At 34.7% G+C, this 26,821-nt stretch overlaps 1 protein-coding gene across 5 annotated transcripts in view; it reads left to right on the forward strand.

Annotated features, from left to right (window-relative positions):
- The window catches only part of PLCB1 (phospholipase C beta 1), a 749,553-nt gene that overhangs the window by 580,216 nt on the left and 142,516 nt on the right, over positions 1 to 26,821 (forward strand). For all 5 annotated transcript variants that reach the window (XM_054468236.2, XM_063659059.1, XM_063659060.1 and 2 more), the window contains 10 exons: positions 1,063 to 1,240; positions 5,789 to 5,856; positions 8,092 to 8,188; positions 10,746 to 10,830; positions 12,481 to 12,605; positions 16,974 to 17,128; positions 20,835 to 20,999; positions 22,742 to 22,841; positions 23,822 to 23,926; positions 24,945 to 25,054. In XM_054468236.2, the coding sequence (XP_054324211.1) occupies positions 1,063 to 1,240; positions 5,789 to 5,856; positions 8,092 to 8,188; positions 10,746 to 10,830; positions 12,481 to 12,605; positions 16,974 to 17,128; positions 20,835 to 20,999; positions 22,742 to 22,841; positions 23,822 to 23,926; positions 24,945 to 25,054 (1,188 nt within the window). The remainder of the gene's footprint in view (positions 1 to 1,062; positions 1,241 to 5,788; positions 5,857 to 8,091; positions 8,189 to 10,745; positions 10,831 to 12,480; positions 12,606 to 16,973; positions 17,129 to 20,834; positions 21,000 to 22,741; positions 22,842 to 23,821; positions 23,927 to 24,944; positions 25,055 to 26,821) is intronic.

Consider the following 26,821-nt stretch of genomic DNA (forward strand, 5'->3'; position numbering starts at 1 on the left):
ATCAGCCCATAGAGACAGTCCAAGAGGACAGGCCTCTGCTCACTCCCAGGGAACCTCGTCACACTCCTTTGAGATGAATGGATTGGCAAAACAGGACACTGCAGGTGGCACAATGTCTTCTTGGCCTGTCCCTTCTGGCTGTTCTCTATTTCCTTGCATGCACCTTTTGGTGTGGCACAACTGAGGTCACCCATTGCCATGATGATATCTCTGCTTTGGGAAGGAAAGCAGCAGAAATATAATAAAGTAGCATTTTCCTTCCTGTACCCTTTTGCCCAACCTCCATGCATTTCTAAGTGAGTTTATGCCAGTCCCTACACTCATTGCAAGCCAAGAATAGAGGACTAACTTAGGCATTCTATAGATTTTCTTAAAGTAATCTATCTTGTGACTTGCACACATGCTCTCTGATATAATATCTAATGACCCCCTCATGGGAAATTGATATTCCCATTAGATGTACAAACTTGAAACAGTCAAAATAAGGTTTGCAAATATGGTAGCTTGAATCTTAGGGCTGGGAGGAAATCTGAAGCCACCTCATCCACTTCTGTTGATGCCAGGGACATGTGCAGCTAAACTACCTAGTACCAGGATGGGGATTTTGCCAATTTTAAGGGGCATCTGAAAAAATGATTTCATGGGCTCACCTGGAAGCTTTTGCCTGTCTTTACCAACTCCTCCTGGCAGATGCCTGGCTTCCCTCCTTCGGAAATTCAGGCCGGGGCCTTCTTATTGGTCCTAAATCAAGATGATTGGGTTTCTATGGTCCATTGGAAAATTAATAAATGTTCAGATTTAGTACATCAAATCTACCAGTACATTTCTATGGTCTTGTTCATGTAGAATATGTTGCAAAAAAAAGTATAGTAATGAAAATATATCTTCGATATAAAAAAAAATTAGCCCCCATGTAGGATACACTAAGAGTTTCATGAGCAGTGTTGAAGGTAGGGAAGAACAGTCTAGACATTTGGTATCCACAGCTGAGCTGGGGGTCTGGGGAGGGGATCCGAAAGAGGGAGCAGTATTTTTAAAGAATATGCCTTTCATTTCTATTAGCTGGAATCTGGAGTTCCTCTTCCAAGCCCTATGGATTTAATGTATAAAATTTTGGTGAAAAATAAGAAGAAATCACATAAGTCATCAGAAGGAAGTGGCAAAAAGAAGCTCTCAGAACAAGCCTCCAACACCTACAGTGACTCCTCCAGCGTGTTCGAGCCCTCATCCCCAGGAGCCGGTGAGGGGCTGGTGGGCTCTCCCCGTCATGTTTTGTGTTGGTTTAAGAATTGCTGCTCTGGGCTGTGCGCAGTGGCTCATGCCTGTAGTACCACTACTTTTGGAGGCTAAGACAGGCGGATCACGAGGTCAGGAGTTCAAGACCATCCTGGCCAACATGGTGAAACCCCGTCTCTTTGGTGGCCAACATGGTGAAACCCCATTTCTTAGGTGGCCAACATGGTGAAACCCTGTCTCTTGCAAAAATACAAAAATTATCTGGGCATAGTGGCACGTACCTGTAGTCCTAGCTACTCGGGAGGCTGAGGCAGGAGAATCGCTTGAACCTAGGAGGCAGATGTTGCAGTAAGACAAGATCCAGCCACTGCACTCCAGCCTGGTGACAGAGTAAGACTCCGTCTCAAAAAAAAAAAAAAAAAGAATTTGCTGCTCTGAAATTAGCTTAGAAGGACTTTGAACATTCCTATTTCTGCACAGTTTTAAACTACTGGTTTTCTCTTGCTGCTACAAACTTAGTGGCTTAAACCAGCACATATGTATTATCCTCTAGTTCTGTAAGTCAGGAAGCCCCCTGAGTTTCACTGGGCTACACTCCAGGTGTCAGCGGGGCTGTGTTCCTTCCTGGAGGCTCTAAGGGAGAAGCTGTTTCCTTGCTTTTTCCAGCTTCTAGAGGCCACCCACATTCGTTGGCTTGGGGCTCCTTCCAGCTTCAAAGCCAGCAAGGCTGCATTTCACTAACCTTTCTTTTGTGGTCACATCTCCCTCTGACCACAGGCAGGAAATGTCCTCTGCTGGCAAGAACTCAAGTCATTACATTGGATCCATCCAGATAATCCAGGATAATTGCTCCCATGTCAAGGTCTTTAACTCCATCTCACCTGCAATGTCCCTTTTATCACGCAAGCTAACATACTGATGGAGCAGAGACATCTCTGGGAGGTCATTATTCTGGCTACCATGTAAGCCAAATAGTCTTCAGAGTGACCATATGACTTTAAGCTTCATAATGGGAAATATTAACTATAGAACTGAGCACTTGATGCATTGTCATTGATGATATGCTGAAGAGTTCTAGGCATTTCAATTTTTTCATGTTTTAAAGAAATTTTTAAAATCTGTGACATGGCAAAATTACTTACATTATCTTTTGAAGCTCCTAGAGGATGCCTAATATCATTTCTTTTCCTTTTAAATTAAGGTTGAAATACATTTCTGTGGTTGATGAGAAAAGAATTCAGTGGCTCTCATTTCTTTGGATTATTTGTCATTTAGTCTAATTTATCTTCCAAGTTCAGTCAGAAGCTTGGCAATCTGAAAATCGCATTACAGACATCTCCTGATTGCAGGGTGATTAAGTGGAAGAAACTTTTAAGCTTGACTCTAGGAAGTTTTTCAGTTATAAGTTAAACATAGGAACAATCAATTGGAAAACCACTTAGCAGTGTCTACAAAAGCTGAATATATGCACTCCCTGTACCTCGGGAGTTCCATTCCTAGGTATATGCTTGCTAAAGATGTGTATTTAGGTTTACCAAGAGACATGTACAAGAATTGCTTAAAGCAGCGGTATTCAGAATAGCCAAACACTGGAAACCAAATACCCATCAACAGATAAATGAATTATGGTATATTCACACAAAAGAAGAATATGCAGCAATGAGAATGATCTATAACTAAATGAAAACTATGGATGAATCACTATAAATAAACATAATGTTGAGCAAAGGAAGTCAGGTACACGAAAACTACATACTGTATGATTTAATCTATATAACATACAAAAACAGGCAAAACTAATTTATGCTATTTATTAGAGGTCAGGATAATGGGTTCCCTTGGGAGAAAAGCAACCAGAAGGGAGCCCAAGAGCCTTCTAGAGATTGGTTATATTTTGTTTCTTGATCTGGATATCATTTACTCAGACACGTTTATTTGGTGAAAATTCTTTGCACTGTGGACTTACGACATGTGTACTTTTCTGTATGCCTGTTATACATCGGTTATAAGATTTTAAAATAATTAAAATATAAACTCTAGGACAATCATGGTTAAAAAAAACAGTAGCCTGAGACTCTGATTTATATTTTCTTCTATTTTTCTGTCTCAATTGCCTGTTTTTTTATTGTTTCGATTAAAATCTTTATCAACAGACATTATATAATTATTTGAAAGGGTTTTGTCCTGTAGCTTTTGAATGTATACTTTCATCATTATTGTGCATGCCTTTCAACATTTTTTCAAAAATAATTTTTGTACTCAGTAAAAATGTTCTCTTTGAAGTTTGGAAGTGAGTGTCATTAACAGGCCTATCATTCACACCTATTTCCTAACACAACTCTATCCCTTGAATGATAGCAAGCAAACCTTGTCATCCTTTGCATGTGGGTGCTTGTGTTTTCTACCATCTGCCTTTCCCACTACCAGTTCTCTTCCTCTTATTAACAGGATGCATAACACAAATGACGATTTTTACAGGCAGTGAACATTATTGCTTAATACAGAGAAAGGGCAACAATCTGTTAGTTATTCAGTAGATTTCCTAAGCTAGCCCTGTCTTCTATTATGCAATCAATGGAAACTTTTGGACATTTTAATATGTAGGTAGGCCCCTGAATAAAGAGCACCGCTAATTTACCATTTGGTTTGTAGATGTTCACAGTATTGGGAACTCAAGTAACTTGAAAAATGTGACAGGTATTGTATTTCAAAGCTAGTTTACTTATCATGGCCCCGGCTGGCCAGATGCCTCTTGCAGGATTCAGCCATTTGCTAGTAGACTTGTCCTAAGGAACTAGGGTAACATAAGATATTTTTTATAGTTCAACAAGATTCCCCCAACATCCCTCCAAAGATTTACAAGAGAAAAATCAGGTTTCTGCTTTTTACAGTAAAGAAAGACAAATTCTTTCTTTCCCACAGAAACTAAAGAATGACCTGATTGGCTATTTGAAATGACTGCGAATTGTTGGGTCCTATGAAGTATTTTGTAGAAAGCTGTGCCAAACAATTTTTTTAATTACTTAATTAAAAGAATCCCCTCTCTGATTTTTTTTTTTTAAAAAAGGTAATAAGAACTTGGGACAAAAATTTCATTATAAAAATGCTTAAGTGGCAATACCCTAAAAGAATGTGTCTCTAATACAGTAGTAAGATACGTTTTCTATCCAAAATATAATCGATTCACCTTATTAACTAACACAATATCAGCATTATAAAGTGGTTGTATGTGGCTTTCCTTAATAAACAATCCAATACATAATAACCCTTGTTGGTCCCAGAAATCTTCTTTCCCCTGGAGATTTTTAAGCAATAATTTTTTCACTGCTGTCATTCAGTAATTGAACTGTGTCAGCCAAATGAAAACATTTATAAGCTTCTCAGAGGGCAGTGCAGTGGTACTGTCTCCATTTATATAAATCGAGTAGGGCAGCTAACTTTCAGAAGGCTGGCAGTGGGCAGGGGTGCAAGTTACTTCATTGTTGAACCATTATTGCCATCTATTGGGCTCATCATGCTATTGCAGTGTGTGAACCCTGAAAGATAGCAGTTAAATCAATTTAGAACTTTCGAACAATTTAGAACAACCTCGTTGAATTTTTACTTGAAGATCTTTTTTATAGAATGGATATTTCTGGGTCTGACTGAAGCCCATAGCTATGGAAGAATGTAATGCTTCATACTGATATGAATATTTAACCTAGCAGAAATGTCCATTAATTCTTCAGGGAAAAAACAATTCATTTAAATGACTGTATATTGGCTAAATATGAAGCTGAATTATTTCTGATGGAGTTAGATTTCCAATCATGCTGATATTTAAGGACTCACCTGTGTTATCCTGCCCTCTTAAAAATAATATCAGCATTTTCTACGATATGCGCTTCGTTGTGATGACAATACATCCATCAAATAAGCTTGCAGACAAATCATAGGATAAAGTTGGCCCTTCCCGATTTTTGTGTAGTAGCTTTGCTGCCAAAGCCCCAGAGTTCCTGCCCCAGCTCCTAACTTCTTTAACTTCTGCAAGGTCCTCTCTGGCCTTGGGAAAAATGTCAATACAAGATCACTGAGCTATGTGCTGGCCACGCATTGCATGGAAGAGTCGGGGCTTGGGAAAGGAGGGAAAGATGAAGGAGGGATAGTTTATCTGGTTTTGGGGTCATAGAGACTCTGAGAGAGTGTTTGTATATCAAAATAGAATACATGTACCATAGAAAGCAAACTGTATTAAATGCCAGCAAACTGTTTTCAATGCCATGTGTTAAAAACATATAGAGAAAAAATATTAAGCATTTTTTAATAGAATTTTGAAATTTTAAGTGCTATTTATTAACAAATCCAGTTTAGGAAAAAATCTATATTCAAAATGTCAGTATAATTTTCTATAATGAATGAAGTTTAAATCCCTGAAAAAAATAATTTTAAAACAAACAGAAAGCTCAACTTCCAAGGAAATCTGTAATTGATTTTAGGTAAAATATGTGTTACAAGTGCTTTAAAGCTAAATGTTGAAATGGTGACATCATGATCTGTTATTAAAATTTGACAGGAGAAGCTGATACGGAAAGTGACGACGACGATGATGATGATGACTGTAAAAAATCTTCAATGGATGAGGTGGGTACTTAGGGCTTCTGGTCCCAAAGGCATTCCACCAACCTGTACTCTCCTGGGTCTATCTCATGGTCACTTTCTGCCATCTAGTGGCAAAAAGTAGATTTGTGCCTTCCAATTGCCAGCTTCAATTTTTGAGGCAATTAAATGGCTTATGAAATGTTCCAAAGTCCAGAGAAGATATCGGGTTTAGAAAAATGATCAGAACTGTGACATTCATTGCATTGTTTTAATTTTGGAACACTAGAGCTACCTATTTATATAAACTTAGGCATCCCGAGTAACTTGATTAGCTCAAAAATATTAATTGCACAGAACCTAGAAGAGAATCAGAAGCAGATCCACTGGAATTTTAGAATTTTGTCTTAGCAAAAGTTTATACTGAAACAATCTGGGCAACAGAGAGAGACCTCATACCTTTAAAATACAAGTTAAAATGAAAGATAAAACACATCCAGGTGCAGTGGTGTACACCTGTAGTTCCAGCTACTAGGGAGGCTGAGGCAGGAGGATGGCTTGAGTCCAAAAATTTGAGGCTGCAGTGAGCTATGATCACACCACTGTGCTCCAGCTTAGAAAACAGAGCAAGACACTGTCTCTCTTTAAAAATACATATTTTTAAGCTTATATTGAATCTGCTTTCAAATTTGTTAGATATGTTCTGTCTCAACACTTGTAGCTCTACAATGTAGTAAATATGAAACAAACAATAAGCTGCTCTTACTTGATGTCCTTCCACTTAGAATTATTTTTTAATGTGTAAAGTTTTGCTTAATTATGTTCCCCGACTAAATTTCAATTTTTGATTTCCAGAAGGAAAACAGCTTACCATGTCTGGCAAAGTATATGTTCCTGAGAATGATTTCAATTGTGTATAATTTCTGATCAGTAATTCTAAATAATTTTTAAACTCTCTTACTAATTGGATAGTCCATTTGCAAATGAATGTTTCCCAGTTAACGTTTGACCTAAATATTACTACCAGAATTTTTAAAAGAAACTCATCTCCATGCATTCTGTCTTCTAAAAATGTGAGACAATATTAGATCACTCTACAGAGGCCCATCTTGTGCCAACACTGCATTATTGGTTTTCTTTTTCATTAAAAACTCTATCCAAGTAATATGTCATAGCTAATAATAGCAAAAGCAACATGAGATTGTAGTACCACTTGCCAGGCACTGTTCTAAGCTCCTTCACATAAATTATTTTTTAATCAAAAACCCCTATATGCTGTAGGAACTGATTTTATCCTAATTTTACAAATGAGTCAACTGAGGCACAGAGCAGTTAAGTAAGTTGCCCAAGGTTGCCTGGTTTCTAACTAGTGGACTTGGGATTCGAAATCAGGCAGGCTGGCTCTAGAACCCGAGCCATTAATCCCTGCACTCTACTATCCTGCTTGTCTAAGACACATCAGGAACCAAAAAGGGAAGGAGGGAGGAATGTTGATGAAGAAAACCAGGAGTTGTTTACCCACCCCTGCCCATTTCCACAAAGCAACCTTTTTATTATTATTAACAATTTTCAGTTCATTTGGTGGTCACCTACCTAATAATTTTCTTATTGTACAGTGAATTCTTAATTTACGAATCCGATGAGAACACATAGACACATAGAGGGAACCATAGACATGGGGCCTACCTGAGGGTTGAAGTGAGAGGAAGGAAAGCATCAGGAAAAATAACTAATGGACGCCAGGCTTAATACCTGGGTGACAAAATAATCTGCACAACAAACCACGGTGACATGAGTTTCCTTACATAAAAAAAACCTGCACATGTACCCCTGAATTTAAAATAAATGTTAAAAAAAAATACTAACCTTAGACAACACCTACGGACACCCTGCAATGGAAGATGAGCTATAGCTCAGTGCTTCTCAAACTTTCATGGGCATTCCAATGACCTTAGTAAAATGCAGGATCTGAGTCTGAGGCCTGTAGAGGGGCTAAGATCAGGCATTTCTAAATGGAAAGGAGGGAGCAAGGGGTAGGGAGTGATTATGCTGGGGCCATGCTGCCAGCCACCATTCAACCTCCCACCTCCCTTCCTCCCTCCCTTTTATAAAATGAGGTGTTGCTGTTGCTTTTCTCCTGTATGTATTTTCATTTTGTAATTTTCAGAAAGGGAGGGATGATTTTCTGCATGCTTGAGTCATGTTGTCATTTTCCTGGGAAAACAACTGATAACATAATGCTGACTCTGGAAATGTTTTCTTTTTTATTCCTACTTCCAGGGGACCGCTGGAAGTGAGGCTATGGCCACAGAAGAAATGTCTAACCTGGTGAACTACATTCAGCCAGTCAAGTTTGAGTCATTTGAAATTTCAAAAAGTAAGTTTTCCCTGGAGAAAAACCCCTCTTGTAGCATATAATGATTGTATTTTAAATACGGAGTAATGGGACCAAAAATGTTACCCTTAATAGAGCGATGTATGCTTTTGAAGTCTTAAATATATGTACATTATGACTGTCTTGTTACCTTTACACATATAATAAATATACATGTATTGTAATATATGAAAATAACCATATGAGAAAGTATTCTATGGTGTTCTCCAAAAATATTTAATAGAGCTGCAGGCCATACATGGCTATCTGAAAGACACATGACCAGAGTACAACTAATTGGGAATTGTACTTTGCTTTTTGTTCGCAACACACAGTGAGATCCATCTATTACATAAGTGATAATGTTGAAATAAACTATCTACCTATTTCCCAGAAGGGAAGCAGGCAGAGACTTGATGAACTCTGATAATTAGAAATAGAACCAATTTATCTATATTCCATTTGTCCAGCACATTTATATATTTAGAAGAAAATGCATTAACTTCACATCACTTTGTGTTTTCCCTTTATTCAACTATACCTCCATACTTGTGCAAAGAAAAATATCATCTTTACCCAGACAAAAGGGTTCTTTTATGAAAATGCCCCTTGTATTTGCCGGAAGTGTAAGATGCTATCAGATTAAGGGAATCCTTGAAACTTAACTAGCCGCTTATAAGGGTGTGCCCTTAAAAACAGAAATGTTGCCTAAATGTACTAGCTTCTAATCAAGGATGGCTTTGCAGCTATATCAAAATCCAAGCCTCTACCAAACACACTTGTTTATATTTGTATAATTTTACAAAAAGTCTTCACTTAGTGGTATATGCAATCTAGATCTCTACAACAAAGAATTCAACTTCCAAGAGTTGAAAAGTATATACAAATTATATATAAAATATAATGATTTCTCAACATTTAATTTGATGTCCTAATTTCTGATGTTTCTTACAAGTTGTTTTCTTTGAAACATCACTGTAATTTCATTGGCTGCAATGAGTTTCTCTAACTCATTAGTTAAAAGTTCCAAGACAAGTAGCCAAGTGTGAGAAAGAGCCAATATATTTAGATTCTTTAGAACCTGGAAACAACAGCGCCAGCTAGACACACAAACAAGCACTTTTCTCCTTGTGTTTTGTATCATTTTATAACCTTTAAAAAAGAATATTAAACATATTTTACCAAGTACCTATTAATGTTGACTGAATTTTAATTAATAGTTATGCTTAATTTAATAAGTCATATAAAGGTAGATTTATGATGGACCAAAATAAGAGAAGCCAAGGTTTGCCTTAGAGTGGATTGGAGAAGGTGAGAAGATGGATAAAGAAGCCTAGAAATCATTAAGAAGAACGAGGTTTTAATTTTGAAAGAGAGGTCAAAGAGGGAAAATATCTCAAAGATAACTCAGTTTAAAAAATTCAGAGCTATATAACCACCCTGTGCGGTACTTATCTAAAATACTGCTCATAATGGTTTTTAGTGGGGATGAGGGTAGAGAAAGTGACTCTCAGTCTTTCTAAACTAAGATAACTTTGTTTTGTTTCTCTCACTCTAATTGGAGGCTGGAATTTCACTTTCAAAATGTTTCTTTTGTGTTTAGCACATCCTCCTCTCTGGCCTCTATTTTATTTTATACTTTATTAGTCCGTTCTCCTGCTGCTATGAAGAAATATCCGAGACCCGGTAATCTGTAAAGAAAAGAGGTTTACTTGACTCACAGTTCTGCATTGCTGGGGAGACCTCAGGAAACTTAACAATCATGGTGGAAGGCAACTCTTCACAGGGCAGCAGGAGAGAGAATGAGTACAGGCAAGGGAAATGCTAGATGCTTATAAAACCATCAGCTCTCATGAGACTGATGCATTATCATGAGAACAACACGGGGGAACCACGCCCGTAATTCAATTACCCCCACTTGGTAACCCCCCCTTGACACTGTGGGTATTACAATTCAAGATGAGATTTTGGGTGGGGACACACCCAAACCATATCATGTATCTAATATGAAAATGAAGCCATGAGACTGGAAAATTTCCAAGGATCTTTCTGTTTCGAAAGACCATAATTCTGTCATATTAATTATTTGAACCAAAAAAGTATATACAAACTGATAAGGTGACAATGTGGGTATGAAAGAGATAGTCAGCACCTAGCACAAACATTCCCATGGTCTCTTGTTAAATCCCATATTGGCCCTAAGAAAAAAATCTGGGTGAATTTAGAACAAAAGATTCCCATGGGGGTCCCTGCTCTTTTGACTAATTTTTTTATTGCCACACTATACTCATCTAAAATTCATTCATGTCCCTAAATTACAAAAGCGTAAGTAGCTCTGACCCAAGTAGCAAACATTAGAAAAGACAACTAACAAGACTCAACTTTTGTTACAGGTAAACAGTGCACTAGAAAAAAAAAATTAAATATTAAAGTTACATTGAGGATTATTTGCCCTCAACTTCACTGAACATTTACCCATTTCTTTTATAATGTTATAATTTATAACAATGAATTGTATTTCTCACCTTCCCTTTTTTTGTTTTGTTGTTGCTTAACTCAGAAAGAAATAAAAGTTTTGAAATGTCTTCCTTCGTGGAAACCAAAGGACTTGAACAACTCACCAAGTCTCCGGTGGAATTTGTAGAGTATCCTTGATTTGACGAATGACTGCAGAATGAACACAGCTGAAGTCTGGTGCTATTTGTTCATTTGGTTTTTTAATAAGGAGAAAGATGCATAAAATGGCTTAAGTATATAGCCTGGGGCGGATAGTTTCAGGTATCATATACAATGCTGGGCGGGGTAGTCTGGCCTATAGAACAAAAAACTGGTCTTGGAATAAAGGAAGCCTAGATTTCAAGGTTGCCTTCACACCACCAAGCTCTGTGTCTTTAGGCAATTTGCTTAATCCTGACTTTCCTTGTCTACAAAGCAGAAATAATGATACTAGCTTTATGGTTTGCTCTTTGGATTAGGTACAACATATGTAACATGAGTGTGCATACTTTACACATATATAGGATATATGTAAAGAAATATACACCTGACTTGGCATCTCACATACTTATATGTACTATATGTCCAAATAGTAGGGATGATGATGATGACATTGTAAATATAAATATACATTACTAAGAATGGATTTATTGATATTACCGACAACAAAAATTTTTGCTATCATCCATTAACTAAAATAAAGTGAAACAGGTTATTAAATTTCTTTCATAAAATTAACACTAAATATCACAAAGAAGTGCTCAATTTCATGTAATAAGTCCTAGAATAAAGTTAACCTTTAAAATTTATCAATGGAAGAAGAAACAAATGTTGACTCCATAAATAAAGTCCTGCTAGAAAATTATCATCGTTAGTATTCATTATTGACCGTGTGATAGATCTTGTCTTATCTCATTTAATCCTCACAATAGTCCTATGAAGTAGAAATTGTTAAATCTGTTTTATAGATGAGGAGACTGAGGCACAGAAAGACAAAATAACTTGTCCAAGGTTATTCAGCTAGCAAGTTTGAGAGTTGAGGTTCAATTTCATTTTGCCTAGCTCAGAACCCTAACCAACCTTCACCTAACTTGGTGATAGGAACTAGTCAGTCATGTTTTAAAGACATAGCATGGTCCAACAACTACAAGATTCTTAGGATAGAAAACTGACGATAATAGGAACCAAAATGTTAAGCAAGATCAGAAATGCTACATTGACCTTGTTATCAATTATAAAGAGTACCACAATCTTGGCAAATAGCATTCCCAGAGAAAATTAATAAAATGAGCAGACAGCATTTCAAAAATAGCTATACAGTGCATATTATCTACTTCTGCCAAACACAATATCATTCTTTCAAATGATTTAACACATTCCAGCCTCCTTGTGTGTCCTTAGTCATTAAGTCCGTCCTTAATACTCTCCACAAAATCACATTGACTTTTTGGCTCAGCCACTTTTTGCTACCCCATTGACTTTTACCCACGGGGCTCTGCAAAGGTGATGCTATGCCTATGTGATAAGAGCATACTTATTCTGTTTGTTTAGAAAGCTTTTTGCGTATTTGATATTACTGACAACAAAAATTTTTGCTATTATGCATGAACTAAAATAAAATGAAACAGGCTATTTAATTTCTTTCATAAAATTAACACTAAATATCCCAAAGTAGCCCAATGAGATCATCAATATTTACTTCATTTTCCAAATGGAGAAACATGGAAGGTAGCTTCTTAGTTACTATTATTGACTAAATATTTTTATAATTGTATTCACTACTTAACATGATGGTCCAGATATAACAAAATGCAGCTTAGCAGGATATATCCAAAAGGAACACGTGTGGATTCATCCAACTATATGCCTCAGCTCTTCTGGAATGCAGGTTGTCAGATGGTGGCACTTAATTTCCAGACAATGGGTAAGTACATGCTTATTCCCATTCTGCTATAAACTCATATTGCCAAGTGTCCAAAAACCATTCTTACGTAATTGGGGGAGAGAAAATTGCCAGACTTCATTGAAAAAATAAATAAAAGCAAATTTCAATGAAGGGAATATCAATGCATAAAAAAAGTGAATTTTGAAAATTGAGACATTTTCTTCAATTATTCTGTAAATGGATCTTTATTTCTACAGGTTTTGCATTATTTTTCAAACAAAAATTTTTATACTTTTTAAAATAATACATATTTATTTTGAAAATAATGGAAAATTCGGTAAGTATTCAGTAACAAACTGCCAGGAATGCTACCAACTCAGAGATTTCACAGTGTTGACTTCTAGCTTTGTAATCTATGTCTTTTTTGTCTACATACAAATGCTTTTTTATGTAACTACTCGTTTAAAATAAATACATATATATTCATATATACGTATATAAACAGACACTCACTTAAGTGCCATAGAGAGAGATGAATTTCAATAGCTGCATACTAAGCATATTTCACAATTCACTAAAAACTTATTTCTATTCCCTAAATTTCTTTTGGAAAATATTTTAAAACCAGAATTACTAATGTTAAAAGATGTGAACATTTGAAGTACCTTTATGAATATTGCCAAGTTGTCTGTAAAAAATGTTGCGCTACATTACTCCGCTATCAGCATTGCTCAATATGACGTGGCCTCTCATTTGCGATCTTGGTTAAGTATTATCATCAAATAATAATAATAATTAAACCAGACAAAAATGTGTTATTTCACTGTTATTTTAAATTCATTTCTTGAATCATTATTGAGGTTGAACTTTTTAAACTATGTTTCTTGGTTTTTGTATTTCTGCTTTTATGAATTACATATTCAGGACTATCGTCAATTTTCTTGTTGATTTATAACAGCACTTTTTATTTAAAGGGTATATTGTCTTTTGTGAAACAGAGACAAATTCAGCGGATCAGGTCAGGCTGATTAATGTTTAATTAAAGTTCTTGGTTTACTTGTATGGTTACAGCCTCCTCACCCCAGGACGAGAGCCTTATGCTCCCATTTTTCTCATGGTTTCTTTTTTATTTAACCTTTTCATCCATCAAAATTCAATTTTGCTCCATAGTCTCAGTGAGATCAATCCTTTTTTTCATCCTAAACAATCATCCCACTGAACTGGAATTACACGTTAATAGATACAGCCTTTTTCATTGTTGTTGTTAATTCAGACCCATTTTTTCACTTTATATCTTTTCCATTAATAAATTTGTCTGCCTTCCTGGATGCATTAACTCACTGTTTTTACTGTATTTTATAATATGGATTAACACCTGGAAGTGGTGATTCTCCTTTACTACTATTAATTTTCAGTTCCTTTTTTGCCATTGCCAGCAGAATTCTTATTTCAAATAAACTTAATTTAATTGTATTATGTTTCCCTTGACCACCAAAAAAAAGAAAACTGTTTTTTATCATACTAAATTTATAAATTTATCTGACAAAAACTGACACCTTTTTAATTTTTAGTTTTTCTGTCACGGGAAAAATGCTTTTCTCTTTACTTTAAAATTTTTTGTATTAAGTCCTCAGCAAAATCACTTGTCTTCATTAGAGGTCTAGTTTTCTTAGATTGAATCTTTCTTTTTATTTATATTATATTTTTAACAGATTGTTTCTGGATATTTATATTTATATATTTATTTATTTTATAAACGATTGTATTTTACAAATGATCATCTTCCTAAAACTCTTATAATGGCCTATTTTTTGCAGTACATTCCGTTGGAATTTTTAGACACACAAAGACAGTAATTTAATCATATCTCATTTCTCCACCTGCCTTATTTATTGCTTTGGCCTCACTGTTCTCAGGTATTAAATGAGGGTTCCAAGTGGGCATCTTTCTTTTTTATTCAGTAGGAAGTTCAACATTAGGCCTTTTATTAAGTATCCATCAAGCTCTAAGCCACGATTAAGGGTAATTTGCTAGATATTTATGGCTTTTTAAAATCAACTTATTTTTATTGATACATAATAGCTGTACAAACGTTTGCAGGACGTATGATAATTTGATACATTTATATAATCAAACAGAGTAATTGGGATATCCGTCACCTGAAATATTTATCTTTACATTAGAAACAATTGAATTGCTCTCTTCTAGCTATTTTTAAATGTACAAACTATTAATGTCAACTATAGTCACCGCCTTATCTATCAAACACCAGGTCTTAATGTCTTCTATCTAAGTGAAGAGTGGGCATCTTTCTCTTCATCCTGATCCTAATATAAGTTTCACTGTTGTGATGTCATCAAGTCAGATATTGGCTGTGACTTTGAGTCAGATATTCTTTAACATACTAAAGGACACGGGTCCTATTTGTCTAATGTTTTAGAAGTTGGTATTGAATGTTATTAAATGTCTCTTGGACATCCATTGGGATGATCATATGTTCATCTTTCAGACATAAATGTGATAAGTTATCTTAAAAGATCTCATTTCTTAATATATAGTTATCCTTTTGTTCCCAAGATAGGCTCTACTTATTTGTTGTGTATTATTTTTGCTAATGTAATTTCTAGGCTTTTGAAGCTAATCTTTCCAAGTGTCATAAATTCATTATTTTTTTGAAATTTCCTCCAATTTTGACGTCATAGTTATGTTTATAAAATAATAGTTTAATAAGAGAAAATTTCACTTACTTTTTCTGCTCTAAAAATGATTTGTTACATGAAACTTTAGAATAATTCTATCATCACCTCTTTATTATCCACATAGAGATGAGTCGTGACACAGATAATCTGGAACTGTTGACAACTTCCCAGATTCTTTACAACTTTAATATGTATTTTTTCACCCTATCAGTTGCAATATGTGTGAACATTTATCTGATGCACTGACTGAGTCTGAGGAAAATTTTGACCAGTAACCTTTGTCCACTGGAAAAGAGTCTATGTAGAATTAGATGTTCGTTGTAAATAATCACAGAAGTGCAAATTTTAAAAAAGAAATTTTTTGTACAAATGAAAAAGCAAGAAAAGGAATGATAGAATCCTCTTTTAATGAGGCGTGGAGAAGTCCATTCTCAAAAACATGGCTTAGTAGTATAAGCTGGTTTAAGCTTTCTGAAGGGCATTTTAGCAAGGCATCAAAGAAAGCTTTTCCAATGTGGACATCATTTGTCCCAGGAATTCCTCTTATAAGAAAATCACTGATGATGGCTTCAAAGATTTCACCACAGTGATGTTTATCAAAACATTATAAGGGTGAAAAATTAGAAAAAACATAAATGTGCCCAAAAGGGGACTGGTTAGATACATTATACTCTAATATATGCTTTATATATTAGAATAATATATTTAATATATAAGATATTAGATATATTAGAACAATATATTTAATATATTAGATATTAGATATATTAGAATAATATATTTAATATATTAGATATTAGATATATTAGAATAATATATTTAAGATATTAGATATTAGATATATTAGAATAATATATTTAAGATATTAGATATATTAGAATAATATATTTAAGATATTAGATATATTAGAATAATATATTTAAGATATTAGATATATTAGAATAATATATTTAAGATATTAGATATATTAGAATAATATATTTAAGATATTAGATATTAGATATATTAGAAATTAGATATATTAGAATAATATATTTAATATATTAGATATATTAGAATAATATATTTAATAGATATTAGATATATTAGAATAATATATTTAATATATTAGATATTAGATATATTAGAATAATATATTTAATAGATATTAGATATACTAGAATAATATATTTAATATATTAGATATTGGATATACTAGAATAATATATCTAATGTATAATATAAATAATATATATTTTATACATATTATATATAATATATTAGATATTAGATATATTAGATATTAGATATTTTATATATACTATATTTATATATAATTATATATTATATGTATATTATATTATATTATATTAACATTTAATATATATTATAATATACAAATATATTATTCTAATATATTTAATCAAAGGAATTTGAGACAGCTGTTATAATTAAGGCAGATACATATTAAATGAAATCGACATACTGTATGTCAAAAATACATTTGAAGTGGAAAAGCAGACTGCACACCCACCTGTTGGCAGTGATTATTTCTGGATTTGGGGATTAGAGGTAATTTTTTTTCTTATCTGTGTTTCCTACATTTCTACAATGACTCTCTTCTAAAGGAGTACAGTCACAAAAGTAGACTGTAATCAACTTTACAATCTTACTTTCTTACCCCAAACATAAATAAACTCACAATAAGGCTTGTGTTTTTGATACTCAGACCTGGCTATGCAAATAAATATGGGGATGTATGAATACAACGGGAAGAGTGGCTACAGATTGAAGCCAGAGTTCATGAGGAGGCCTGACAAGCATTTTGATCCATTTACTGAAGGCATCGTAGATGGGATAGTGGCAAACACTTTGTCTGTTAAGGTAGGTATACCCCATCACAAAATTGTTCCTAACAATAGTGTTGAATTTATCTACATTGCATAAAGAAGTGGCTTAGTCATTAAAAATTTAGTAACTAGCAAAGATTCTACTTTCTTCCTACATTTTTTTTTCCCTAAAGATCAAATACACATTAAAAGTTTTCGTAGGGTCGGGCGCAGTGGCTCACGCCTGTAATCCCAGCACTTTGGGAGGCTGAGGCGGGTGGATCACGAGGTCAGGAGATCGAGACCATCCTGGCTAACACGGTGAAACCCCGTCTCTACTAAAAAATACAAAAAAAAAAAATTAGCCGGGCGTGGTGGCGGGTGCCTGTAGTCCCAGCTACTCAGGAGGCTGAGGCAGGAGAATGGCGTGAACCTGGGAGGCGGAGCTTGCAAGTGAGCCCAGATCGCGCCACTGCACTCCAGCCTGGGCGATGGAGCGAGAGAGCGAGACTGTCTCAATAAAAAAAAAAAAAAAAAAAAAAAGTTTTCATAGGCCACATGAATAAGATAAAGGGGCTGAACTTCATTCTTAATGATAAAAATCTGACTCTAAATCAATAAAATGAGTTGGAGAGACTCATCATAACCAATCCTCTTTTTTGGTGTAACTATCCTACTGTGAAATTTACATGATAATTAGTGGCCCATATTGGAGAGATTTTCCGGTCTTTTTTTCCCCGTTTGGTTCTTAGAAAATTAGAGACAGAACATTCCCTCAATAAATTATCAAATATTAAACAAAAGCTTTCAAGTTACTTTAAATGGTTTTTGAAAATTTTCCAGAGTATTCAGAGATTTTAAAACACATATTAATGATCTTTGAATAAAAGAGTTGCTTTATTAAATATATGTATATATACATATATATCATAAATATATAAAAATCATATATATGTACATATACATATGTATATCTGACCCTAAACAATTCTAAATTTTTTTTAGTCTTTGAAATTGATTTTATATCAGATATAATTTTTTAGCTACCAGAAAATATTTTTAATACTATGAAACAAAAATCAATTTTTTAGAATACATTTTACATGGATTCTTCATTGTTAAAGCTTTTCAAAAGTATCGTCTGTTTTCTGTTTAACTGAATAACTATAGAACTAAGAAATTTTTTTACTGGACATAAATGTAATTTTTTGATTAACCTTAAACAAAGGCATTTGAAAAACTATGTAAAAAGCTTTCTATAACAGCTTCACTAATTTCTTTCTACCCTAAGCAGTTGAGCACATTTTTACCTTAGAACTTTCATCACTTTATATCAAGGGTTTAAAGAATAAAATTTCAGGGAAGTGTCTCATAATTATATCTTTTGAAATTACTTCAAGCCATATATATAAAGAGTTCAAGTTGGCAGAATTAGAGTTTATTTTAGGAAATTATTTTCAGAAAAGGCTGTTTAATTCCTGTCAGGTGTGATTAAGATAAACTCATAAGCTTCATGTACTGATAGAATGCTACTTTTAGAATCCTTGTCAATTGTTGTTATAGTTCGGTTGAATTAATAATATTTTTGCTGCTACTCCAGCCATTCAGGCCCTAAATCTGCAGCTCTACATTTTGTACCCAGGTCTTGAGATTTGGGAAATAGAAAATGTTTATCTAAAAATGCAAGTCTTTTTGGTTATCAAACTCAGACATTGAAATGAAAGTGCAGTTATGTCATTCTCCCATTTAAATTATGTATTCATCTCTTGAAACTGTTCAGTATTGCCACGAGTAGATCTATATTAAACTAATAATACTGCATTGGACACTATATCTCATACCCTAAACCATAATGATATATGTCTAATCAATAACCAATGTTACTTTAAATAAATAAAAATTTCTGACAGCTATCAAAAAAAAAATTTTTGCTTTGCTTGCAGATTTGTCTTGTTTTGAATGTATTTGTTTGCTTATTTTTTTGTCTTGAAAATCCTACTGTGACAGTAAGCAATTATAAAACAATGACACAGAGGCAGGAAAGTACATTGAGTTGTGAAGGGGAAATAGTTGAGCACCACACAAGTGTAACCTGCTGCTCCTGTCCAGAATGGAGACGCTGCTCCAGAGCTGTCAGTCTCCCCTGAATGGACAGTTCTCACTGCAGTAGAGTCCTACCTTTGACATTATAGCTAGAGCCAAGATGCAGATCACAACTTTCCAATTATGCCTTTGTTTTCATCTTCTGGCATAGATTTTATAATGCCGGAATGGACTTGTGAGCTCACATCATGTTCTACCATCCTATGTTACTGATGAGAGCATTGCAGTTTTGGTGTCATGAATTTAGTTTAGGACTCCACTTTGGTCAAACATCTTAAACATACAAAATCTTCTGTGCATCTGAATTCCAAGTAGGACTTGCATAACTTAGAAGTTTCAAACATGTTTTGAAATGCTTGCTTATTTTATAGACATAGTTCTCATATAGAACCTCAAGTTAAACAAAGAGATTGTTGCTAGCAGGTCCCATGCACTCAAGCCAAATAGAACATACAGGGGAAATCAGTTGTCCTAGGGCAAATTCAGAGAGCCTTCCTGATGACTTTCTCTCTGAATTACTCAGAATTTCTGACCACATCAGCATATAGCTGACTTTGACTTTACTCAGCCTTTGATAGCTATTCTCATGCCACCATTTTGTCTGATTTCTGGCCCAGCCATAATTCTGTCCCCTTTCACAATCTTGACCTCAGATTGTGAGCCCAGCCATAATGCCATCCCCTTTTCACAATCTTGAGCTCAGAAAGTTCTTGACCAGTAGGCAATTTTCTTGTAACCACATAACCCAGATTCACCAGGATTGCTCTGTCAGCACTTGCTTCCTGCTTTCCCCTTCCTGGTATACAGCAGAAGCACATCTTGTTTGCCTCCACTAACCTTTATGACAGCTGATGGATAGCTCAGATTTTGAAAATTTGGATAGAAACACAGGCAGACATGGAAGACATTTATAAATATGTAGTGTTAAAAATCTCTTTTAAGTCCATAACATCCATTAGTTCTGTAGCTAGACAAAGATGGTGACACCATGTGAGATTAGAGGTAATGATAAACTTATCTTGATGGTTTAAAGTGAATACTAGTTCATTTATTCCTCCTGCAATACTGTGTCTTATTAATTGACTACTTCTAACCTCACCATTTTCAATATCCCTCTACCAACCTGTATTAGTCCATTTTCACACTGCTATAAAGAACTACCTGAGACTGAGCAATTTATGAAGAAAAGAGGTTTAATTGACTCACAGTTCTGCATGTCTGAGGAGGCCTCATGAAACTTACAATTATGGTGGAAAGTGAAGGGGAAGCAAAGTATATCTCACATGAAGGGAGGAGAGAGAGAGTGAGGGGGGAACTGCCACACACTTTTAAACCATCAGATCTTGTGAGAACTCACTATCATGAGAACAGCATGAGAGAAACCACTCCCATAATCCAATCACCTCCCACCAGATCCCTCCCCAAATATGTGAGGATTACAATTCAACATGAGATATGGGTGAGGAACATAGAACCAAACCATATCACAACCCATTAAGTGAAAGGGAAATCATATTTCTACTCTTGCTTCTATTCCATTTTGCTTATAATTCAACATTCGCTGAAGAGCATTTGTGGCTCTTTAAAGTATTCTCTTATGTCTTTGTTATTTGCATATCAAAATTCCTTATGGATTGATTGATTGATTGATTTTCTAGATTATTTCAGGTCAGTTTCTTTCTGATAAGAAAGTTGGGACTTACGTGGAAGTGGATATGTTTGGTTTGCCTGTGGATACAAGGAGGAAGGCATTTAAGACCAAAACATCCCAAGGAAATGCTGTGAATCCTGTCTGGGAAGAAGAACCTATTGTGTTCAAAAAGGTTGGTCACATGTTCTTGATATGAGTTGTAACTGCATTTTTCAGGTGTTTTACACTGAGAAAATAATGAAATGGTGAATTATTTGTTGTTTAATTTGAAAATTTACATATTTATAAAGCAATTACCTTTTGAAAACCATTCTGAAAACCCTTCAAGAATTCTGTTAATCACTTGTTTGGATTTTCAGAATTGTATTGTAAATCAATTCATTCTAGTATGCCTCAAATGGACGACCATAAAAACATATACATTTAACTCATATCATCTGATAGTACAAGTGATAAATGATACATTTTAATTATAACTCAAATGAAGTAGAGTGGAAGTAGGGAATAATATAGTGGCTGAGATAAAGAAAATTCATATTTCCTTTAAAAGGAATATTATTTAAATTCCCCAAAATCTCTAGCCTCTGAGAGCTGGTCATTCAATCTTGTCTGGGTTCTATCTAATAAAGTTGAAACCTTTCACACTCAACTGGGCCCTTCTGTTTCTTCACCAAAAAGCAAATCCTCACACATGCTTATCATGTAAAGGAAGAAAGTAAGTTCAGTGGGAAGTAGACTTTTTACCCTACTCTTTGCTTTTTTCTGGCCAAAATATCTACAAAGCCAGTCTTCTGCAAAGAGAATAGCTATATGGAAACTCTCCGTGCTCTGGGATTTTTCCATATGTTAACTGAGTTTAATAATAATGTTTACTATAATGTTTACTTCTCACAGTTATTATGAATATTCCATAAGTAAATACATTAACCACATTTAAGAAATATCTAGCACAATGAAAATATTCAATAAATGTGAGTTTGCGTTTTTTGTAAACAATACATTTTTAAAGAGATAGTTGACTTCATGTTCTTGACATAAGATATAACTGCATATTTTAGATGTTTCACACTGAGGAAAGAAATGAGTAGTTGCTCTTTGCTTACTATGGGAATTTACAAATTTATAAAGCAATTGTATTTTGAAACCTATCCTGAAAGTTATTCTTGTTTTTCAGTGATGGTTGTTTTCACTTTTTTTGCTTTCACTTTGAAGATGCAAAAGTCATTTGCTTTGAAAACATAAACGAAATATTCACATGGTGATAAAACCACTAAACTCTTTTTATTTAAAGATAGAACTTTTGTCATTTCCACATTGAGAATGTTCATGTAAAAATAAAACAGCCTATATTTTAACAAATGCCTCATTAAGGCAAGGTGATAAAACATAGATGAAGCCCTATCTCTGGCAACCTATGTCTTCTCCTCTGAAAATGAAATTTATGGGGCAACATCTCAACTTTTTGTCTAAAGTAGCTAAGTAGAAACTTCTACTTGGATCTGAAAAGCTGGTCCTGGCCAGGCGCATTGGGTCATGCCTATAATCCCAGCACTTTGGGAGGCCAAGGTGGTGGATCACCTGAGGTCAGGAGTTCGAGACCAGCCTGACCAATATGGTGCAATGCCGTCTCTACTAAAAAAGTACAAAAATTAGTTGGGCGTGGGGGCATGCGCCTGTAGTCCCAGCTACTTGGAAGGCTGAGACAGGAGAATCGCTTGAACCCAGAGGCTGAGGTTGCAGTGAGCAAAGATCACGCCACTGCACTTCAGCCTGGGTGACACAGCAAGACTCTATCTCAAAAAAAAAGAAAGAAAAAAGAAAAGAAAAGCTAGTCCTGATTGAATAATACCTTTCTAATTATTTCTTGGAATTGTTCATTCTTAAAACCAGGTGTGTCCTTAATGTCCTTTGTAGGTGGTTCTTCCTACTCTGGCCTGTTTGAGAATAGCAGTTTATGAAGAAGGAGGTAAATTCATTGGCCACCGTATCTTGCCAGTGCAAGCCATTCGGCCAGGTATGGGTAGTGTGCTGAGAAACTTTTTATCAAAGTTGCAAAGAAAATCATTACTGCTTAAAATATTACTAGAAAATGACTTAAACTATTTTCTGCTTTGTAATTTTGTTATGTAACAAGGGCTATGAGATTTAGTTACATGTTTTTGTGACATGTTGTAGTATTAATGTTAGTCAACTCTTTCAACAATAATTATGTGTAACAAACAATCTGAAAACTTATATGCAAATATTTATCTTCGTGCTCATAGGTCTGTGGGTTGGCCAGGTTTGGCTGATCTAGCCTGGGCTCAGCAGCATAGCTGTGCTTCAGGTTTTGGGTTGGGTCTATGTCTGTCCCACATGCGCTCACTCTGGGGTCCAGGCTGAAGTGGCAGTTGCTTCTACAATATGGACTTCTCTTGGCAGAACATTGGAATGTCTAACTCTGCATGTGCATTTTAAGCCTCTACCTATGCCAAATTACTAATATACTGTTGACTAAAGCAAAGCTCAAGCACAAGTCGAGAAATCACGTCAAGGCTGGGCATGGTGGCTCACCCTCATAATCTCAGCACTTTGAGAAGCTGAGGCAGGAGGATCTCTTGAGGCCAGAAGTTTGAAACCAGTCTGGGCAACAGAATGAGACCCTGTCTCTACAAAAAATAATAATAACAATTTTTTAAAAAAAGAAGTCATGTCAAGTATAATTCTGTTATGGGGGCAGGTTTGGATCAATAATTCAGTCTATGACATGATTTTGAATTATCTTTTGTGGGAAAAAACATATGGTTGGAAAGGAAAAAATCACAATGAATATTTTCTTGTCTGATGAGAAAAATAATAACTTATCATTCATAACTGTTATTAAAATGAAAAAAGTGACTTGTTTTTCATCTAAAGTAACCTGAAATACATGCTTTCATCACATAGATGCGCATAATTATAACTAACATTCGGGAAAGGAAATATGTGCTACACAGCATTATTCTCACCTTCCAGGGTATCACTATATCTGTCTAAGGAATGAAAGGAACCAGCCTCTGACGCTGCCTGCTGTCTTTGTCTACATAGAAGTGAAAGACTATGTGCCAGACACATATGCAGGTAAACAACTTAATTCAAATACCCCTTTACTCAAAGGGGTATTTCTGTCTGAGTCACCATATATTTTTGGGTTAGTGGAAGGAAAACTGAACCAAACAAAGCAGGAGATTCTGGCTTCAGAATCACCTCTACTTTCGTATGTATGTTTAGAGGTAAATTGCTTGAGCCATTGTGAATACATTTTAATTTAATGTATTTTAATTAAAATCACAACACCTCAGTTTTTTGAATATTTATTCCCTTTTAGTCTTATTCTCATGGGCCCAGCACTTATCAACTCATGTTATCCATTACAACAGATGTCTAGGTCTGTACACTGAATTTGTCTTCCACCAATTTTAGAATGCTGATTCTTTTCATGAGTGACATCCTAAATTTAAGGAATTAACCAAGAATCATAAACGTAAATGCTTATAGTGCCAAGTAGCTTGGGTGTAAGAGATTGGGGAGTAGTGCAGACCATGGTAAGCTTGGGGCACATGGTCCATCCAAAGTTGGCAGCCATAACTCATTCCAGCTAGGCATGGCCCTTCAAATAATAACTATATTGGCAAATCATTGGGTTATCCCAACAGTCCGGAAAGCAGGCTTTTTATGTAAAATGTCTCCATTTATGAAACATCATTTGGGCCAAATAGGACAATTGTGTGGGCCATTGCCGGAATGGATGGGACCCTCAAAAAGAAACTAAAGAATCAAGAGTATTGAGGGATCCTGAGTTGAAGCCTGTCCAGTTTGACTCTCAGAACTAAACTCTTAATTTCTCTCTTCCTGAAGTTTCAACAGAGTGCTAACCCTTCTCCATGTTCAAAGTGTTGGATAGAGGAGTAGACAGTTGTATGGGTAGATGGAAGAATGGAAGATGGATAATGACTGGGTGGATGGATGGATGGATGGGTGGGTAGATGGGTGATGAATGAATGCATGGACTGATGGTCAGATAGATGAGTAAGTAGATGAATGATGGATAATCAATACCTCCAGGACCTTTGATCTAAAATATCTCTTCCTTATTTAGACGTCATTGAAGCTTTATCAAACCCAATCCGATATGTGAACCTGATGGAACAGAGAGCTAAGCAATTGGCTGCTTTGACACTGGAAGATGAAGAAGAAGTAAAGAAAGAGGTGAGAGGGTGTTTTAATCTCACATAGAGCATTAAGCATGATCTCCACACCTACTTGTTGGCTTTGCCTAAGTAATATCACATACCTTGGGAGAAGAAATAGCACATTGGAACAACACTTTCATGGAGTTCAGCATCATGTCACAGAACATCTAGATGATTGACTTAAATTTTTCACATTTCATTTTCTTTTGGCATTCTGTGGATACCACGAGCATCTTATCTTGTGATAAAATTAAACTGCACACATCTTGCTATTTCAGATGAAACTTTCTACATGATTTCATGCTAATTAAAGGTGATGAAGGCACTTAAAAAGGAAGATAATCATCAAATCATTTAGGGTTTCCCTTTGTCTTTAATGTAGTATGCAGGATTTTCAAAGTGCTTTTCTGATTTTTTATGATACATAAAATATTTAACATAATACCTGGAAAATAGTATGAGTCATAGTCTACTGTTATTATTAGATGGTATATTTATTTATTATAATGTATGTCCTGCAAATAATTGATATATTATTCCAAATTAGATGTCACAATGCCAAGCATAATTAAGGAAGGGTCTAAAAATAGTAGAAATGAAGTTTAAATATATGAAGCTTCTATGTAGACTGGCAGTCTTTTTGCTTTTAAAAAAAGTGAATTATAACTTGATTATTAAGGGTGACACTAATATTAAAAGTGATAAAAATTTGCTATTTTCATATTTTATTCAGAGGAAAAACTCGAGAAAAAAGATAGAAAATGGAGAACTGTCAGTATTGGGGGAAAAAACCTTGAAAATTGTTTTAATAAGTATAACTAATAGTTATCCATTAAATAGTCCATTTAAATAGTCTATTAAAGTTGATATTGTTAAGTAACGTTTTTCTTATTTCTAAAGCATCCTAGATTTATTATAGAAAATTTAAAGCTTAAAAATGATAAAAGAAAACAACAAGGAAATCAACTGTAATTCAAACATCCCATCCACTCAGAGATAGCCACATTAAATGTGGGGTGTATACATATCTAGCCTTTTTATGCACAATTGTTACTCTTTCATAAAATGGGATAATATTCACAGTCTGTGTTTTAAGTGAAAATAAAAGTATTAAGTATCTCATTGTCCATGTCATTAAATATTCTTCTATGACATGACTTTTAATAACTCATAGCCTTCTATCATATAGCTCCACCATAATTTAATTACTAAGTCCCCAGTTATTGGATATTTGCAATGCTGCACTATTTTATTTTATTTATGGGTACATAGTAGGCATATATGTTACGGGGTGCATTTGATATTTTGATACAGACATACTGATTTTTGTACACTGATTTTTAATCCTGCAACTTTACTGAATGTTCATCAGTTCTAATAGTTTGTTGGTGGAGTCATTAGGTTTTTCCAAATATAAGATCATATTATCTGCAAACAGGAATAATTTGACTTTTTCCAGTTTGGATGCCCTTTATTTTATTTTCTTGTCTAATTGCTCTAGCTTGGATTTCCAGTACTATGTTGAGTAATAGTGGTGAAAGTGAGCATCCTTGTCTTATTCCAGATCTCAGAGGAAAGGCTTTCAGTTTTTCTTCATTCAGTTTGATACTAGCTGTTGAATTGTTATATATGGCTTTCATTGTGTTGATGTATGTTCCTTCTATACCCAGGTGGGGTTTTTTTGAGGGTTTTTATCAGAAGCAATGTTTAATTTTATCAAATGCTTTTTCAACATCAATTGAAATGATCATGTGGGTTTTTTTTTCCTTCATTCTGTTGATAT

This window comes from Pongo pygmaeus, chromosome 21, assembly GCF_028885625.2.
Source record: "Pongo pygmaeus isolate AG05252 chromosome 21, NHGRI_mPonPyg2-v2.0_pri, whole genome shotgun sequence".
NCBI lineage: Eukaryota > Metazoa > Chordata > Mammalia > Primates > Hominidae > Pongo > Pongo pygmaeus.